The sequence below is a fragment of the Thunnus thynnus genome, chromosome 8 (genome assembly GCF_963924715.1).
Source record: "Thunnus thynnus chromosome 8, fThuThy2.1, whole genome shotgun sequence".
Lineage (NCBI taxonomy): Eukaryota > Metazoa > Chordata > Actinopteri > Scombriformes > Scombridae > Thunnus > Thunnus thynnus.
In genome coordinates, this window is record NC_089524.1 from 33859198 (window position 1) to 33880272 (window position 21075).

The 21075-nt window shown below is 38.9% G+C and overlaps 1 protein-coding gene across 8 annotated transcripts in view; it reads left to right on the forward strand.

Moving 5' to 3' along the window:
• Positions 1–21075, forward strand: part of ptprfa (protein tyrosine phosphatase receptor type Fa) — a 391566-nt gene that overhangs the window by 243131 nt on the left and 127360 nt on the right. For all 8 annotated transcript variants that reach the window (XM_067598003.1, XM_067598002.1, XM_067598006.1 and 5 more), the window contains exons 7-10: positions 4865–5134; positions 9607–10188; positions 12741–12877; positions 14037–14181. In XM_067598003.1, the coding sequence (XP_067454104.1) occupies positions 4865–5134; positions 9607–10188; positions 12741–12877; positions 14037–14181 (1134 nt within the window). The remainder of the gene's footprint in view (positions 1–4864; positions 5135–9606; positions 10189–12740; positions 12878–14036; positions 14182–21075) is intronic.

Genomic DNA, 21075 nt, shown 5'->3' on the forward strand with positions numbered 1-21075 from the left:
TGATTCCCTCAGTGCTGGCCAGCACATTGATATCATACAGCCTCAGTAAGTAGAGCCGTTGTACTTTGTTAAATTTAATTAATTTTAATTAACTATCAAGCATCTCAGTGTTACCTGATTTGAATCAAACCAAATGTCTTATATTCCCATGGCAAGTGCAAAATAATCAAATATCTACACATAAAGAATATATATACAGTAAAAAGACAAAGAAAAGACAAAGAATGTCTCAAGGTCCCCCATGAAAAGCTGGAGGATGAGGCAATGAAAAAGGACTACCTTGGGCTACTTTGCTTAGTCTGCTGCCACGGTAACCTGGACTCTGATAAGCAGCAGAAAATGAATGGATGGATAAGTCCAGTCAATATAAGGTTGGTGGTCTTGGGATGTGATTGGTAGGGGGATTGGTGGAACAGTCTTTAAATAAATCTGACAGCAGCTAATCGTGTTTCACAAGCAGGTGGAAAGTTTGGCTGTACAGACCAGCAGACAGACAACAGATGATATCTCATTATCATGTCCAGATATAGAGAACATTCATTATTTCTGTAAATATGTCTGTTTAAAAGTTTAAAATGGCAGTAGATTTGATGAAGGGGACATAATGACTTGTTTTGGACTTGAAACTTCATAGTCAAAACTTGTGACTTTAAAAACAGTGACTTTGCACTGTACTACCTCTGGCTTCTTCTGAAAGTTTGATAGTACAAAGTGTACATTCATTCATGGACAAAAAGTATGTTGCATGGAGTGAAACAAGACTGCAACTTAGAAAAGCAAGCTGCTGCATGTGAATCGAAATCAGCACCACAGCAGGCTGGACAGCTCCACCTCAATCTAAACAGGGCTTGATGTTAGCCCAGGGTTAAATACACATGAAATGTTAAAGTTAGCTCCAGGTTTACACCATCAGTCAAAGGCTTGGACACACTTTCCCATTCACTTGAATGACTTTGGCTGGTATTGTACATACAAGTGTGAAATAACAGACAGTACTTTGATGTTAGCATTAGTTGTAAACATGAATATTATTGCACTTGGAGCACAGATTGTTAGAGTTTTGCAGATTTAAGACTTGTAGCATATTACACAAAGATAGAATCAGTCTTAATGTCCTATTGAGAATATTCCATGACCTGGACACAGTACCTCAGGCCATCTAAGAACATCGATGTGTTCCACATTATGTACCACACCCCCTGCAATGCCAGAGAGAAGTTTTGTGAGAGAACTAAAAGATATTTCAAATAAGCACAAAAAAATATTTTGAAAGAATGTATGTATCATAAAAACTAAATCAATAAACATATTAAAAAATCTAGGTAGCTCTGGAGATAATAGACTACATGTGTATTAAATATGTGGGAGGATATTTGCACTGCTACTGCTCTACAACCAGGTACCTTAAATAACCTCCCATTGTGCATTATGTTAGCTGACTTGCTTTCATCACATTTTACTGCGATCCTGTCAGGATGATTAGTATGTGAATGCTACAAATGCTACATACTTCATATTGCATTCATGTCATGTCATGTAAAACTAAAATTTTTGTTAAGGATTCAATAGTTTTAATCCAATATTCCAATTCAGTACTTTGGAGAAACTGTACTGATGCAACTGCTGGCCAGCTGAGGTTAATACATCCTAATGTAATGCCCTTCACCTCTACTTTGCTGTGGTAAGGATATCACCAGGTAATTTCAATGTTATGATGTATATCAGTAAAATATCTGATGTATTCCTGGCTCTAGTGTTTCCATTTACCAACACACACACACAAGGCTTTGTCATTCCCCTGCCATCATCCAAACTTTAAGGAATCCTATTCAAACTCTTCTCTGGCACATAGACAGTAAAATGTAATTATTATTTACAGTTGGCACTTCAGTCAGAGCCAGTCTTGCTTTAAAATGATTCAGAGATACAAGCAAATGTTGCTGGGAAACACTTCCTACTGGCCACATTAGAGACAGGCCATCTGTGCGTGTTGGAAGATCAATGAGGAAATGAAATGTCAAAGCCTGGCCTTTACTGTGCACCTGCTACAAATTTACTACCCACATCATATTACTGTCCCATGCCACACAGTACAAGAATGGTACATGAAATCCTGATTTTCTGAATACTTTTAGGTTTGAAGCCACCATTCATTTAAAAAATCTTTTCTTTTTTATTAAAGGCAATTAGTTGTCAATCCTGTGGCATGAAGGAGATTTCATGCCACAGGATATACTTTAGATAAACATTTTTATCATTAAATGTATCATGTCAAAAAGCACAAAAACTAAACAAAACCCCATAATGTAATGAGGTCATAATTAAATAGACAATAGATAATTATGATAATAGAATTAACTACAACTGTTAACTGTACATATGTGCTTAGCTGAAGCAAGCACACTAACAATATTATAATAACATTAATTAATTTAACTATATTATTAACTATTAATGGGCTACTAGTAGTTGAATCATGATAAGCCAAACATACATTGCTTTTTAGGTTCTATGGATAGTAGTTGGATGGTTGGTCAGATGGTCCCCCTCTTTGGTCTCCCTCAGGATGATTTGTAATAACTTCCCCTGACTTTTCCACTGGCACCATCATCAGGACAAACTTTCAACCAATACTGTGGTTTATGACCAAATGCCTGCAAAACTAATCATGTTGCCATCAGCCTCAGCTGTACACTGACATGGTACAAAATGAGATGGACGATAGAGAGATGGCCTGTAGTTGATCTTGTCTATTTTCATCCCAGATGTATGCTAACTAATTACAACAGAAATAGAGTCCTAACCTCTAATGAAGAAGTGAAATAATGCCCACTAAGCAGACAATACTATGTGTCAATTGAAAAAAATACAAATAATAATAGCATAAAACACTGCTTTGTCGCCATGAGGTTGAGCTTTTGGTTTCAAGGACAAGTTTTGAAAATCAGAATTCTCAGCTTGAAGTAACACTGAGTCATTGATATTGATTAATAACAGTATTGACCTGAAAATAAATACCTGTGCTATGGGCCTGTAAAAATCATATTTGACATTATTGGACCTTTAAACAAAGCCTCTAAATAAACATCCTCCTTTCAGAGCCTGCTGTGTGCCATGCCAGCAGACAATGCTCTTCTTGTATGAGCAAAACCTAAAAAATGGCATTCTCTCCTCTGTCACTGCAACAATTTTTACACCCTTATACTCCAAAACTCAGACACTGTTCAGCCAAACACACTGTACTTCTTGTTTCTACTGCTTTCCACTTACCAACTGCAGCCCCAATTCTTCTCATATTACATCAGATTTTTTTACGCCGAAAAGTAGAGCGAGAGAATTTGTTACCTTGCTCTTCCTCTTCTTTACTTTAACCAAGACGAAACCCTTAGAAAAGCCTCTGATCCACAGTGTAAGCTCCTCACACCCATACTCCAGCCCACAGCTTAAATCACACTTTGTGAGTCAGATTTCAAGACTCTGTGCTTGGCTAAGTCAGGGAGCGAGGACTTCACTTATGCAACAGAGCCGTCTGCATATTTAATGCTCCCACAGTACTGTTGCACTAATTCAGATGCAGTGTAATGAGGAAACAGATCCCAGCACTTAAGGAGATTTCTAAGGAAGAGAGCTAACAATGGAGGAGAAGCCTTCAGTATTCTCTCCAGCACACTCAGTGCCTCAGGATGTGATGGAAATGCTTCCGACTAGCAGCACAGCAGACTCCAGGTGCATTTTAATCCCTTCAGCCCAGCAGGAAACCCCAGATACTCCAAAGAAATCCAGCTTCACACCTTAGACACAGTCTCTCAATTTACCCCTTTTCCAAGTGAACATGTTGCAACCTAATTTAACTGCTACACCTAGTAGAGAAGAGCTGGTATCATATCAGGTAATGCCATATCAACATCTTGGGCCTTTAAGAGGACAAGTCAAATAAATCCTTTAGTACCAGACTGAGGGGAAGTGTCTCTGCAAGAGGGCTGTCACTGATGACACCAAGATGCTTTTGAAAGAGCAGTTAAGCCACATGGCTACAGGGTCCAGTATGCTTCACATAAACTAGTTCCAATCACCACATCTGATGTCAAAAGTGTTTCTACCTGCTTCTGAATGGCTACTCTCGAAGGTGCTGTATGACACTTTGTTTGGCACCAGTAATGCTGAGGATACATTGTATTGTCGCTCTGGTCTGTCATTACTGACGAATAGATGGAGAAGCCAAAGCCAACAGAGTGGTAAACAGAGTCCAGGCAGCGTGAAACCAAACAGAGTTCTTCCTCAACTGTTGAGGTAATTCGGTTGGTACAGAAATAGCAGATTTGCTGGATGTGAAGACAAAGCTGTCTGCAGTCCCACAGACATATCATAAACCTGGAGATGAATAGTCTGCATTCCATGTAAATGTCATATCCAAAATATGATCAAAATCAGGATGAGACTCAAAACCACAATACCTATCTGCATGTAAACATGTCCAGTGACAGCAGAGTAAGTGCATTACAAAATATGCAAGGCACTAAAAACTACTATTACTAGGTACTTAAAAATAAGTAATAAATATGTATTTAAACAATTCAAAAAATGAGTAAATAAAAAATAAATAGACATTAAAGGAAAAACCCTGAGTTTTAGAACTAATAGAGAGGTAATGTTATATGGACACAGCATTTCATAGCAACGAACAAAGTGGTAATAGTTGCCTTGTTCTCCACCAGGATCATCCACCCTGACTAGTTCACACATACTGGTGCACAGTACAAGCCAGGCCAGTCAAACATGGAGTCAGCCCAGTGGTCCAGTGATTCCCCTTTCCTAACCCCTCCTCCTCGCTGTCCTCTCACGCCCCCTCTCTTTACCCCTGCAGTTCGTCGTGTACCTCCTCGTTTCTCCATCCCCCCCACCAATCACGAGGTGATGCCTGGCGGCAGTGTCAACCTGACCTGTGTAGCGGTTGGCGCTCCCATGCCTTATGTGAAGTGGATGAGTGGCGAGGTGGAGCTGACCAGGGAGGAAGAGATGCCCATTGGCCGCAATGTCCTGGAGCTCACCAACATCCGCCAGTCAGCCAACTACACCTGCGTGGCCATTTCCTCCCTGGGCATGATTGAGACCACCGCCCAGATCACCGTCAAAGGTCAGAAACACTCTGTTGCTGTGGGTGGATATGTGTCTGGGTAGACTTCGGTCTTATATAGGACAGTGGACCTTTTGAATAAACATATAAATAAATACATTTGTTGGGAGTAAGGCTCAATAAAAAGTGTTATTAATGTTATTTACTTTTGTATGTAATTTAAGATGTTTTTTGTGATGCAAAACTTTCAGTACTGGATCAAAGGTCTTCTTACTAATACCTATGTAGCTAATGAAGACTATGAAGCAGTTTTCACATATGAACTCCAGACAATTTCTGGAGAATCAGATCTGGACATTTTATGGAGTTTCCCTTTCACACATGTAGCACATAGCAGGAGATTGTCCATGTCAGATATGTTCTCACCTACTGGAAATACTCTGTTTGGTTTAGGCGAGGGGTGCACGAGGCATGACATGATGCAAAAAATACACTGCAGTTGTAATTCAGCGTTTTAAGCTTCTCATCAGAAATAAAATGGCTTTATTTTATGAGAAATCACAACATGTCCTTTCCCCCTTAGCACTAGCTTCACAGCGGAGCGTTCAGGCCCAGTCAAACCAATGCAGCTTAGTTGGCCTGCTGCGTTTATCTAGCGCCAGCCACATGATAGAAACTTCATCAACATGCCCACCTGCTTGCTGTGAATTCTCCTGAAAATGAGCTGCTGTATTCACACATGGGCTCAATCAGACATTACATGGACTTTGTACTAGGGAGCTGGCAGGGTAAAGTCTGTTTAATGTCCGGACCAACTAATTCAGACATTTGCGTTCACACATACAGCTCCTCCAGATCATGGGCTTCATTCACTAATATGTGCAAAGAAATGTTCTTACTTTGTGCACAAAATAAGTGCAAAATTACTGCTGGATTCATGGCACATGTGGACCGGCCACTCTGCATATGTTAGTGAATCAGAATGATGCTAAATTGACAGGCACGTGTCCACTATTGGTAATTAGCGTTCTACCACACCCCCATTCTCTATATAAGTAAAGCTCTGTTGGAGCAGTGCAGCAGTGGAGAGAGCTGTCACTCATTGGAAAGAGGGTTGCAATGGTAAAAATGCAGAAAAATCTTACTGCTAGTGAAATGTAAAAAAACAAAAACTGAAAATGTATGAGCTTGGTAAAAGTAGAATTTATGGCAGAGCTGTTGTATTGGATTGCATTAGATTACACAGGCGTTCCTAATAAAGTCTCAGTGAGTGTATATTCAAGTTGAATCAAATTATTTCCATTAATTTCACTGAAACTGACTATGTTAAGTAAAGGCACATTTTAGCCATTATTACATGGTTGGGAAAATTATAACCATGTGCAGTATTGGTGATTTTCACAGTTACCATGCTTTGCAAGCTCTTGCCTATTAATCAAGAGCAATTTGAAGGTCAGTGTCCCAACTGGACAACAGAAGTTTTTCCCACTAATTATGGAATTGATGACCAATCTACTCTTTACCTGAGTCCCACTATATGCACCGACATTGGGGGAGCAGCTCATCAATCGTGCACACATCATTCATGGTACAACTGCATTCATTCCCAATAACAAACAACAATGGAAAGGTGGAAACAGTGGAAATGTTGTAGAACACAATGTAAAACTCAATGCTGGGAGCTTTGCTTACACGCCTACCTATGATGCTACAATATAACTCCTAGAAACAATTCATTTTAGGTCAATTCCAAAGATTTTCCAATATTTGTCCTCCACCACTAACTGTTTTTTTCAGTGTAAGAAATATAACAAAATTAAAGAAAACAAATTACCAGAACTTAACCTTCTTAAGTAACATAAACAGGAGAAAACAAGATTAAATTCTGAGCGCACCCCCAGAGCCATCAGCACAGCAAAGAGTTCAACTGGCATGTCTTGATTGGAACATGAGCAAGCACCTCGGCCCCTCATATAGTTAGCTGTCATTTGGGTCGTGCCAATCACCTGTGGGATCTGTCATCCTCCGAACCAATCATGTCCCTGTTTGGACTGACACTTATTTGAAGTTCTCACAGCACATCACATACATTAACCCACTCATTCATGAACTAGGGAAAAAATACATCATATATTGAAGGAAACAAAATATGATTATGATTGTAACAAATAGTTTAATTTCACATTATACTGCTGACAATGAACTAATTAAACCAGGACTGTTCAGCAGATGTGCATCAGTAAGTACTTGGTAATTGACTGGTTCTAAAAAAGGTATCAATATACCCTATAGTTGTTAATAATATTCTTATAATGCCTTTAAATGTTTTATGAGCAACAGTTAAAAGAGCTCTTTTTCCAGATCACAGGAATATCACAGGAATTCCAGCTTTACAGTAGTAGATTTATGTGAACATTGTGAGACAGAATGTTGCAGCTTCATTCAGCCACAGCCTGCTGGGTTTCACATGTTTGTAAGGAAGAAGAAGTAGTGTTGGATGCACTGCATGTTAATAAAGCAGATGTCAAGAATGGAGCAGCAGAGGGTTGGAGCTAAAAGCCTCTGGTTGCAGCAGTTCATCCTAAATGGCAGCCTGTGAGCATTTATACACACCCCAGTGCTCTGCTTCTTACTTCAGCACATCCATTTGCACTTCAGCTGCTCAATGTCCAGGCCACCAGCATTTTTACAAGCTGAGCTATTTTTAAATTCACATTACATTTAGGATATACATTTTATGTGATACAGTATGGTGCAATATGAGAGTTGACTGGTTCTACTATATTACTCATTATTCTTGAATGGACTGTTTTTACTCCACAGACAACCTCATTATGATGAAATTCTGAAATGAGCTTCAACTATGGAAGGCAGTTCTCTTTTTTCTGCTCTTTTTACTCTTTTACCATTTTTTCTTTGACTACAGGTCTGTAATAAAGTGAAATGACTCCCCATACTGACACTGCAGGGGGAAGAAAATACATACTGTATAGAAATCAGTTCCTTGCTGGATCTCATTTGAAAACACACACATAACTCAACACATTTTTTTACTACACCAGAGAGCGTGGCAGGTGGCATGGAGAATTTTTTTTTTTTTTTTTTTTTTGCGCACAAATACTGTTTAATGTTCTCAACTGATTCATTTGTGTGCACATATTACTAATTTCTGCTCTCAAAGTACTGAACATCGTGTCCTTGAATTAATCATTTGTCAGTTTCATCACAGCAATATCAGCAACACATCTATATTTACATTTTGGCAATACATTAAGTGTAAGGTCCAATTCAACTATTTAGGTTCAAGTAAAAACAGATTAAGGCCAAGCAACCTAAAGCAAAGTGCAGATTTTTTATGTTATTATTGCAGTCTTACCTTACAGCAGTCATGGAGAAAAATAACTCATCAAAGTGACCAAATTACAAATTTTGATCTTAAATTACTGAATTCCTGCTCTTGAATTAATAATTTGCAGAACATAAACATATTACTGACATTTTAAAAAATGTTTAAGTGACAGGCAAAAGTTTCTCTGTCTAAAATCACAACTGCATTCATCAAACTGCATTAAAATGAAGAGATTAATTTAGATCAGATTGTCCATGACCTGACAATTTTCAATATTTTACACAGTAGTAACATTAACACTCAAATCACGGTGGCATGTCATGTTACTGTAGCAGTAGAAAGGGGATTTACAGTTCAGTACAGTTTTGTTGTGGATACTCTGCTCAGTTATGGAGGAATACCAGAGTGTTAGCAGCAGGCTAGCAGCTATGTTTTGGTACTGAGATGCCAGCAAATACTGAATTGCTTCCATCATATTAATAAATTTTAGACTATCACATTCATTACCAATGTCCCCTCAACACTCTTTTTTTATACAGTTCTGAAAATACACTGAATGATATTTCAGTAATACTGGTCCAGTTTGGCTGCTGTCAGTAAGCTGCAGATATACTTAGTTATCAGACCATCATGGACAATCTGATTTTGCCATAATTTTGGACATAGATACATGTATGTACTTTAGATTTTCCCTATTAAAAACATTTTGTTATCTTTGACATCCCTAAAGATCATTTAACGTAATATCGTGTTGGGCATTAATTGAGTCATTTGAGTGCACCAATGAGTTTTTCCCCTATATGAAACCTGCCAGGCTCTGTATAAAATAGAAAATTCAGCACAGTAAGCTGTGTTGTGTGGCTGCATTAATATATGCACTTTTTGATATCCTGCATTGGTTAGGCAGACTATAGATAGATAGATAGATTTACATACATGTAGCTATCTGCTTGGCAATATAATAGATATGCTTAGCTTGTTGGCCTTGTGCAGATGAGGAGAGGACAGAGACAGGCTCCTGAATGATAATTAAGTGATAGACTGGCAGTGTTGAATAGCTCCATGTACTCAGAGCTGCACTGTGTGTTCCTACTGCCAGACCTCATGTCAGAGATGGAAAAAGAGGGAGACTGTAGAGAGACTTGTTCATCTGATTGTCTCATCTGTGTCTCCTATCAAACAGCCCTGCCTAAGCCTCCCACCTCCCTCGTTGTGACAGAAACTACAGCCACCAGTGTCACCCTGACCTGGGACTCTGGCAACCCAGAGCCGGTGTCCTACTATGTGATCCAGTACCGCGCCAAACTTTCTGACAATGGCTTCCAGGAAGTAGACGGAGTGGCGACCACTCGGTACAGCATTGGGGGCCTCAGTCCCTTCTCCGAATATGAGTTTCGTGTCATGGCCGTCAACAATGTTGGTCGTGGACCGCCCAGCGGTATCGTGGACACCCGTACAAGCGAGCAGGCACCCTCATCACCTCCTCTTCTCGTCCAGGCTCGCATGCTGAGCTCCAGCACCATGCTGGTTCAGTGGGAGCCTCCAGAGGAGCCCAATGGGCAAATCCGGGGCTACCGGGTCTACTACAGCTCTGACCATGACGCCCCGCTCAGCGCCTGGCAGAAACACAACACAGATGACAGCCAGCTCACCACCATCTCAGGCCTGACCACAGACATCACCTACAGCCTGAGGGTGCTGGGCTTCACCTCTGTTGGTGATGGACCTCCCTCTGATGTTCTGCAGATCAAGACCCAGCAAGGAGGTGAGAACATGCTGACTGTCGCTGCAGGGCTCTGGCACAAATACCCTCTGAGGGTGCCACCATCATATTTTAACATCTCTAAATTATAATCACGTCAATTTAGAGGCTTCAGTATAATTGGCCCACACACAGGAGCTGACAGCCTCTACATTTTCCTTTACTGAAGAAAAACTAACAATCCCACAATGTAAAAATACTCCATTATATGAACTCCTGTATTCACAATGTTACTTAATGCTGCTTTAAGTGACTTTTTTTGGCCACTTGGTGCAGTGGAAGCTGTAAACTCAATATAGGCATGTCATCACAGTTCTTATGACATACATGTTAGCAAAGAGTTGCCTCTGTACATTACATCACAACATTAGGAGTCATGTTTGTATCTCCTTTTGGTTTTGGTCTACATCAACTCCTGAGAAAACTGGCAAAATTATGTATACTTCTTCCTCATTTTAAAAAATCCATAATCTAATATTTTTTATTTCGTAATGACACTATCACAATCTCATCACATCACACTTTTGTAAGTTGCGTACTTGACCATGATTGGCTCCAAACTAGTTGTGATGTCATTCTGCACAGTGACCATCAAAAAATGGGACATCCAAGTAACAAAAAGAAAAGCACATTTTTGAGTTGAGGGAGACTTTAAAATTTGAAAAGCATGTTTTCAGGGGCCTTAACACTAGCAACACCAACAGTGTGACATAACCAGCAGTACAGCTACAGTCATCTACTGCGCTGTGTGTGGCATCTCTAAATTACACCTCTATGAATTCCATAATTTTTGTGTAATTAGAGAGTTGTGCCTGGGTGTTTTCTTTGGGCTACACATGTACTTGTGTTATGTCTGTGTCTGTGTGATGGACTTGTGCAAGTACTTATTGGTAGCAGCAGAACTGCCTGAGATAAATGTTGTCACACTATGTTACACACATCATTTTGAAATTGCTGAAAAAACAGCTATAATCTATAGAATCATATTCATAGACAGCTGGTCATATTCACCAGCTGAGATGAACACTTTCCAATTTATCATACAATTTATTGTTCGGATACTCAGGAGAATACAGTATATGTGTGGGTTTATAAAGATGTAATATGAAAGTCTCTCACCTCAAGGACAAAGTGGCTGCCCGCACATAGAGGAATAATAATAGCATTTCATTCACAGAAAGCCTGTTTTTCAATGTTCAGCCTACTGCGCCTGGCTAGAAGTGAGAAGGATAGGGTCTTTCTAGCCGCAGTTTTATCAGCAGATCACTGCGATTAAAAAAATTCTAATACGTCATGCCAGTTGTTATGAGGCCATCCACTACATCATATCATCAGGAGTAATGGGCTGTTTGCCTGAGCTATAGACAACAGCTCAGAATCAGTGGTTTATTCAAAGCACTTACACCAAAATCTGCTCAAGGAGACATTTGTTTAAAAAAATGACTCATATAGGTTTCAACAGAAAAACATCCCATCCCCACTGATCCTGAAGCTATATATTCACTCTATACAATATATTACAGTGATGTTACGTTCATACTTTTTCATCTTGTGATACTGCTTTTTATACCAAAGTCAGAGTATCAACCAATATCATGAACTGATCTGATGTCGGTGCTCTTTGTTTTCTATTTATAATTTCTATACCGTACCGTGGGAAACTGACTAGGATCATTTTTAAATGTCAAAGGTGACTAAATATCACTTTCTAATATAATGTTCAAGAAGGTTTATAAAGTTTGGGTCTGTTTTGGCCACTTGGGCTCTGTAAGACACAACATGTGACATATTAGCTTAAGCACCGGTTGCTCTCTGTATAATTTGTGAAGAGGCAATAATCTTTCTTATCAAAATGTTCATGTAATTTAACTACCCCAGGACATAAAGCCTGGCAGGTATCGGGGTAAAAGCTTTGATAATTTATTGGAATGCAGTGGTAATTTATACCCTCAAATTACATAATTGGAGAGCAATGTCAGCAGTTCAGTTTCAGGTCTGTACCTTTGTTGCATGCCAGGCCCCTCTCTCTACCCATGTTTCCTGTCATTCTGCACTTTCAGCTGTCAAATTAATGCAAATGCCAATACTATTTATATAAGATTTAATAGTGTTGCAGAAGGAACTCAATTTAAAAGTAGTTGTGGCTAATACTTAGGATTTTCTGGCTACGGTAAAGATTGCAGCAAGTTGTAAACCCAAATAATCTGAGTGAAATCACAGTCTGGCTGAAATAATGGTGATTGTAGAAACTGTGGCCTACCACATTAGCACAACACACATCAGTAAAGCCCTGGCTCTTAGTTTACTGACATTGCCTTACAGGATTTTAAGGTGATGACATCCTTGGAACTTTATCAGTTTGGTTGCTGTTCTGAATACTGATGAGTATTGACAGCAGCATTTCATCTAATACCCTTTTCTCAATGTCTGGCCACCTACTGCATCTTCTGACCCCCCTACTGTGTATTTCCTCTTCTGAATCCACCCTTAACTGCCTCTGTTCTTGTCTTTTACTCTCTCCATCTCTTTGTTTCTGTCTTTTCTCCTGCCTCTAGTTCCAGCTCAGCCGTCTGGTTTTGAGGCTGAAGCTGAGCTGGATTCACGCATCATGCTGTCATGGCTTTGGCCTGTCCAAGACCCCATCATTAGTTTCGAACTGCTCTACTGGGAGGCCAACAATCCTGGGGACAAGGTAAATACTAGCTTAACAACATTTTCCTTCCATTGTGGTAGCTTGATGGAATGAATTTTAGTTCTAGTTCCTTTTTGTGTCTTAAAGGAATGGTTTGGATTTTTTGAAGTGGGGCTGTATAAGGCAGGAAGCTAAGCAATGTACTGTTGTGGACAGGGCCAGCAGCAAAATCTATTTTAGCCAATATCAGTTTAAGTATACCCTATATTTAGAATATTTTCACTGCTTTACCTTGCCGTCAGACACCCCTTTCCTTTGGCATTACATTTTCTCAACCGTAGAACTTCTGTATTCCTATGCACACTGACTATACACTGACTATAGATAACTACCTCCTACAACCCTGCTTAAAAAAATCCCACCTATCCCTTTAAAGGTTCTATATTTCTGCTTGTGTACTGTGTGCGTGCTGTATATGTGTGAATATGTGTTCTACAGCAGTTTTGCACACTTGCATTTATATATTTATTTTATGAATTATTATATTACCACCTCTTGTGTTCTTTGTTTGAAAGATCACCTTTTGCCCCATTTTCTTTTATATTTTGTTGCTGTTTGCTCTTCAGAAACCCCATGTCCCTTCAGGAATCATTTAAGCTTTGTTTCATTTCTCAGAATGACTTCAACAAGTTTAGTTTTCCCTTTATTTCCTACAGACACAGCCTTACAACAAACAGCATCATGCTATAGATGCCATTTTATATAATATTTGGCGCCTTCTTATTTGATCAGACTCATCTCAGGGAAACACATAAAAAAGATTTTAGTCTTTGATTTGAACTGTGGACTTTGTTCAGATAATGATGGTGAATAAAAACCGAGATTACAATCGTTACATTCATATTCTCTGATGGGGAGTGACACTAAACAATAGGACTTTCTCAGTCTTCGTTCTTGTCTGCACTTGTGTTGTTGTGGACTTGTGAAGCGTCATCAGTCACGGCCAAACTGTTCTAATTCAAAGTCTGCATCAAGCCAAGTACACTCCAAAAATGTACTGCTTTTTTGGAGCACATTAAGGACTTGTAATCTGTTAGCTTAACAGTGAGTTACAGTAGGTTTGGTTTCAGAATATGATATTCTATTGACCTTTTCACTCCTAACCAAATATCTAAAATATAACTGTGTCTCATTATCCCATGATTTCATCTTTCCGCAGCATCATGTGACTTTCAACCCAGCAGCCTCCTATGCAGTTGATGGTCTGAAGCCAGACACGCTCTACATGTTTTCCCTGGCAGCACGATCTGAGATGGGTTTAGGAGTCTTTACTCCACCTATTGAGGCCAGGACTGCCCAGTCCAGTAAGTTTTTATACAACCTTATAATGTCTCCCTCATACCTGTGTCTTGGTTCAATTGGTTGAAAATATCGATGAGGGTGACCAGTATCACTGTTCAGTATAGTTTCTTCACTATTGTTATTTTTTTACTTCCTTCTTTCTGTTTTCTTTTTTGTATGTATTGTTTTTGATGATCTCTTGTCTGTCTTTTGTATTCTACAATTTTTGTTTTTTTTTCAAATTGTTGTTTTTTTTCTCTCAAATTTTAGGCTTTTCTTTCTCATGTTTCTGGCTTTGTTCAACATGTCAACTGTTATTTCAATGTGCCAACTCATAATGTGCATACAGAGGTGGATGGAAACATATTTTCATTTCGCAATGTTCTAAATGCTCATGAGGTGGGAACCAGAGCAGTGACCTAAGTGATAAGACAGAGTTTTAATCTTTCATAAAACTGTAGCTTATTTTAATACTTTTGATATTCTTGTTGCAGTTCAGTTTGGATTTTGGAATCAAACTAATATGAAAGTGTCTATTCCAAAGAGAAGTTGGAGGTTTATGAGGCTTCTGAAGTCATTCTTTACCATCAGTTTTACAAATGTAAGCAGAGATTTGCTTTGTAACACTGACTCCCGCCTGAGCAGAACCTCCTCTTCTGAACCGGTCATTTGTGTGTGCTCAAACTATTGCAACACAGTGATACTAGCAGCAGACAGAGCTGCTAGCTGTAGCTGTAGGTCACAGAACTGTGTAATTGCAAATCTGAAGTTCAAAATGTAATCACCAGTCTAGCATTAATTATGTGCACACTTTTGTCATGTCGTGCTTGATTTTACTGAACATGCAACTCAGTTACAAAGTTTAAGCACAAAGGCAACGAAAAAAAAAGTCACGTTTTGACAGCGATAAATCCATTGTTTCCCTAAGCCATCACATCTAAATGGATTCCTATGCACAGCAGTATTGGTTGATATTATATATTTCTTTCTGCTGCCCTTGTGTAACAAATCACCAGCCATTGCACACTGCACATTTTGACAAATAGTTTAATAAAGGCACTGAGTCGATACGTACAGCACATTATGATCTAAGACCAAGCAAACACAAACAGACTGTTGCACAGAGAGACAGCTTTTATCATGACTGTCATGTTCCCTCACAATAATAGTTTGTCATGCGAAACACGGCATACAGTGTGCTGATGTGCAGGACTTTGAATTTTGCTGTTCGATCGCTGTTCCACACTGACACTAATGCTACTGAAAACCTTTAATTCAGAGCCTGACTGAATATTCAGCATTGCATCTCTGCCTCTCTGGCACACTGGGAGATATGGACTTGAACCTGCAGTATTTATGACAGCTCCCAGAAGGAATCAAAGCTCTCGCTCAGCCACTTGTTTTAACTGTCAGGAGTGAAATCCCTGAGCCAGCAGCCACACTGCGAACAAAAGAGTTTCAAACTAGTCGGTCTTATTTCCAGTCTCTCATCACTCCTCTGGCAGCTAAACACATTGACAGGAAACATGCTAACAGGACTAAACACCCTGACCACTGCTGTCACTTCCTGTTCGTCTAAGTCCCTCCATCTTTTCATCTACCTGCCAATCACTTCCTACTTTGTTCTGTTTATTTACAGTATATATCTGGAGCTTTTAAAAGTGACATCAGAGGAGAAACACTAAAAGAGAGCTGATCATAATATCATCGCCTGTTTTGTTTTTAGCAATGGCAGGCGATGGTCACTGCCCTTTCACATTAAATTTGGAAAAAAACTCAACCCATTGCTGAGCTACACAAAATTTCAAAAAGAGCCACAGCTTTGCCTGCTAAGCCACACAGGTTCCCGGCTCAGATTGCTTTGTATTCAGTTCTGGTTGAAATTCAAGCTGCACATAAATACAGTGGTGGAAGAAGTATTCAGATCCTTTACTTCAGTAAAAGTACCAATACAGCAGTGTAAAAATACTCCATTATGAGTAAAAATCCTGCATGAAAAATCCTACTTCAGTAAAAGTACATAAGTATTATGAGCTTGATGTAGTTAAAGTATTGCAGTAAAAGTAGTGGTTTGGTCTCTCTGACTGATATATTATTATATATGACATCATTAGATTATTAATAGTGAAGCATCAGTGTTAGAGCAGCATGTTACTGTTGTAGCTGCTGGAGGTGGAGCTAGTTTCAACTACTTTATATACAGTTAGCTAGTTTAGTCCAGTGGTTCCCAACCTAGGGGTCGGGCCCCTCCAAAGGGTCAGCAGATAAATCTGAGGGGTGGTGAGATGATTAATGGGAGAAAGAAGAAAAAACAAAGTTCTGAAACACAAATCTGTTTTCAGTTTTTGGACTTTTTCTCTAATCTTTGATTTTTGCTGAAATATTGGATCATTTGAACATTTATTGAAATGAAAGCATGTGAGAAGTTTAGAGGGAAAAATCACTATTTGGTGGAGCTGTTAACAACTCATAGACATGTGAAATGTGACCCCGACTACACACTGCTTTTTGTAAGACGTCAAAAGCCAAAAAGGTTGGAAACCACTGGTTTCATCTTTAACAATGTGTTGTATTTTAAAAGCTTGTTATATTATCTATTTCATCAAATGTGCATCTGAAAAGTAACTAAAGCTGTCAAATAAATGTAGTGGAGTAGAAAGTACAATATTTCCCTCTGAAATGTAGTGTAGTGGAAGTATAAAGTAGCATCACATGGAAATACTCAAGTAAAGTACAAGTTGCTCAAAATTGTACTTGAGTATATGTACTCAGTTACTTTCCACCACATAATATCCCTTTTCTATGTCTCTTTGTGGTGAAAACTATGCCCAATGTACATGTTTTATTTGTTATAGTCCTGCACTATAAAATAATTCAGAAGTTGTGAAGTCACATGCTGTCAGCACTAATTAGACTGATGACTGTCAATCACGCATTAAAGGAGACACACAGGTGGGAGCATGTTCCCTATATGGACCTGATTCTCCCTGCGACAAAACAGCCAAAACCCAGCAACTGAACCAAGAAATAAAGATGATAAAATTTAGGTAATGAACAACTTGGAAGCAATTACAGCAAATGATGACATTTCTAATAACTGATGGCAAGATAACATACTTAAAAAGGACCTATTATGATCATTTCCAGCTCTATATTTTTATTTCTAGACTTCACTAGAGTAGCTTTGCATGATACACAGTTCAAAAAACTCCTCATTTATCTTATGCTTGCCCTTTATGCAGCCCCTCAGTTCAGCCTCTGTCTCTAACAGGCAGTCCTAACTCCTGTCTCTTTAAGGCCCGCCTCCTGATGATCCCACGCTGTTCTGATTGGCCAGCTTTCCGGAAGCCTGCCAAGGGGCAGCTGTATCAGATTTTAGAAGTTCAGAAGTTACCGCTGATGCAAACACGATATTTCCTGCTTTACTGCTTCAAATTAAGAGCGTTTAAATGACTAAATAACAGGAAACTTTTATTTTGAAGAAGTTACAGGAAATGAAACGTGTTCCTCCCTCTCAGAATTAGCGGAGCTTCGTTAGCAGCACTAAAAAACAGACAACACACCAAGATATGGACATATTTGGAGCTCTTTGTTCAGCAGATCAGTTAGAAATAATGCAGGGAGGAATAGTACAAGCAGAAATAGCAACAGTGATGATGATTTTTTATGAAGAGCTGCAGACAACCAGCACACCTCCAACAGGTAAATTACTTATTTTACTTTGCTGTGCTGTGTAATGGAGTCATGGCTCGGCATGACTACCCACAAAACAATAGAAAAATGTCATAATGTTAGCGGAGCAGAGCAGTGAACTTGCGCACTGTGCATGTAGCAAATGCCCATATAAAGAAATCCGTCATGAGCTGACATCAGCTTGGGCTGAAATTAGAGAAAACCGTTGGAAACTTAGCCTTTAGAGCAGTCTGAAGCTGGTGCTTTTTGCTCACAGAGATTACTTCTACATACGTTTACCTCATTATTTGACACTTTGGCCATGTTTAATATGAACATCTGACATTATAACATTATTTATATGACTGAAAATAAGGAAAAGCATAATAGGTCCCCTTTAATCAGCATGTTTATTTAATTACTTTATTCATAATTCATAAATCAAAGAAACCCATAAATTATGAAATGATTTAGCTTGGAGTTAAAGTGCTAACCCTGCATTCATACAGCCATAACATGATAAGCCAGTGCACTGAACTTTGTTACTTCATTACAGAGCTGAGTGATTGGTGAATGTTCAACTGGCAGTCAGTCAAACAGTTTGGTTTAGCAAGGGAATAAAACCAGCTGAAGACAAGTATTTAAATTAACAGTTGAAATACAAGGTATTTAAGCCCAGCTGGAGAGATCTGGAAAGGTAGTTGCCAGCCAGATGTGTAAAGCAAAATCATTTATTGGGTAGCATTCAGTTTTTCCCAGGTTTAAATTATTCCCAAAGTCTTATAACAGTGACATAATTATCAGGACCCTTACTACTTGTCTACTTACAGTTTATAATGTTTAATAATATAAATACAGCCGCAAGCAGAAATTTGCGGATTCAAACCTTTTTGTGAAGGAAGCAGCACAGCAAAGTCACCTGCTGCCAGTTTAATTCTGTTTGAGGAAGGAGTGAGACCAATCACATATTTGTTTCATCATCAAAAATCCTGCAGCATTTCACTAATTGCACACTCAAAGTTCTGCCATGCCCACTTGCACCAATCAGTATGGCACTTAAGATTTTGGTTAATACTCGCCCCCAAAGCATGCACATCAATTTTGGTGAAATTCTGTCCCCTGGATTTTCAGATACATGTTTGTGGCATTTGTGGTGCCCCCTATGGGTCGGGCTCAAAATGCATGAATTATTCCCAATATTCCCTAAGCTCTGCCCTTTGCAAAGATATTTTGGTTGATTGCAGTCATGTTTTTTGACCAATCTTGCTCATTTATAATAGAAATGTGTATCTCAGTCCCATAGTGTTGCATCCCAAGTTTGGTGTTGATAAAGTCAAAATCCAAAAAGTTCTATTCATTTTACTGTTATTCAGTTCATGCAAATTAGCAAAAAATCCATCATGGCAGACTTTAATGGTCCAAGAGGCATTTTTGTAGAGCACCTTGAGCTGGACTTGTGTGTCAAATTTGGAGTCAATTGGACTTACAGTGTGAGGGGCGTGGTCTTTTGAAAATTGAATTTTGGCCCTTAATTACAGCACTACCATCTGGCCGATTTGGCTCATATTCCTTGGGAAGCACATGCACATCATTTCCAGTTATTGGGCCAAGTGTCATGGTTTTCCCTCATTTCAGCTCACGCCAATTGGAGCCAATGCGGCAAGAAAAATAAACAAATTAATTATGATTATGATTATTATGATTATAATTATTATTGTTGTTGTTATTATTATTGTTTTTGTTATTATTATTAATCATAATCATAATAAACCAGCACAAACACAGACAGGTTCTACCCCTTTTTTGTTTGAACCCTAATAAAGTAATTGCATCATACCTTGAAATATAGTTTTTGGAGAGGATGAAATATAAAGAGTTTGGACAGAGAGTCTCCCTGTCATGAACCCTTGTTAGATCATAAATTCAAACAATACTACAAATGTACATTTTTTAGTTTTACTTCATTTTGAGAGTTGAGGGTATGGCTGGTTATTTTGATTAAGAGCAGAGTCAAATGGGGTTTTGCTCATGGTCTCGCTTGACTGAACAAAAGTAATGAGCCCAGAGAAACACAATTCCTTGGAATATATCAGACAATAAACATACATTTAATTTTGTACCATTAAGGATGAATTTCCTTTGAGATCAGGCTGCTGTATTACACCCAGACTGTTTAATAACTGGTCATCTGGTCATCACCCTCCAAAACATGGCATGCATCAATTATCATCAGCCAGAGACAAAGATGAACCTATTACAAATGTGTCTTAACATGAAGAGTGGAGTCTTTGTCCAGTCCTTATTTTAGCTGAGCAGTTCCTAACCAGTGTGTCAGGGGTTGCAACATAAATCTGAGGGGTCCAAGATGAATGAATGGTTACGAAACAAAACCAATCAGCTGTGTGACCATTGAGCACAGTTTACATTATTTCTAATTGACATTGTGGGTGTATGGTATTTTGTATGGTGTGTTCTGTGTGTGTGTTTATTTTGGGGGGGGGGGGTGCTTTTTACTGTATGTTTTTTGTCTGGGACTACAGATGCAAATTAGCTTCAAGCTAACTCTGGTGCAGTGTATCGTTAATGTTTCAAACTGCACACTGTCCATCACAGGTTTTGGTTATGGTTTGGCTATAGAAACACAGGACTCCATGATTGGTTTTGGCAGACCAAGGAACTGTGTGGGGATCACTGACCATTTATCTTTATATGTTTGTAATTTTTATAATATTTTAACTATAGTTTTAGACCAGCTTTGAATTTTTAGATGTTCAAAAAAATGTGTTGATCCACAGTTTTTGGTACAGTCAGTCATGAAAAGATGGTTTATTATCCTTTAATAAATCATAGATCATGAGAATCAGTCCTCAGTGGTCTCAGAGATATGACCTAATTCTTCAATCCATACAATCTGCCCTTTTACTCTGCATGACACCACTTTGTTTTTATCTCTTTTTTCCTTTTGTGTTGAGTTAATTTTTTTCTGTTCAAATCTTAATTCCCCTTTCTCTCAAAAACACCTACCTCTATTCCAAATGTTGGTATTTTTCATAACCCTGTTTCTATTTGCAACTTTAATCGGCCGCAGTGCATCTCCCACACATTGATCTCAGTCTCTTTGATCTATTGCACTCCTGCATGGATGTATCCAAAGGTTCTGGTATGTGTGATGGATTTACAACTGTTCTCACACATCTCTTTCAACTCATCATGAGCACCTCTGCAGCAGGCGAACACAAACCAGC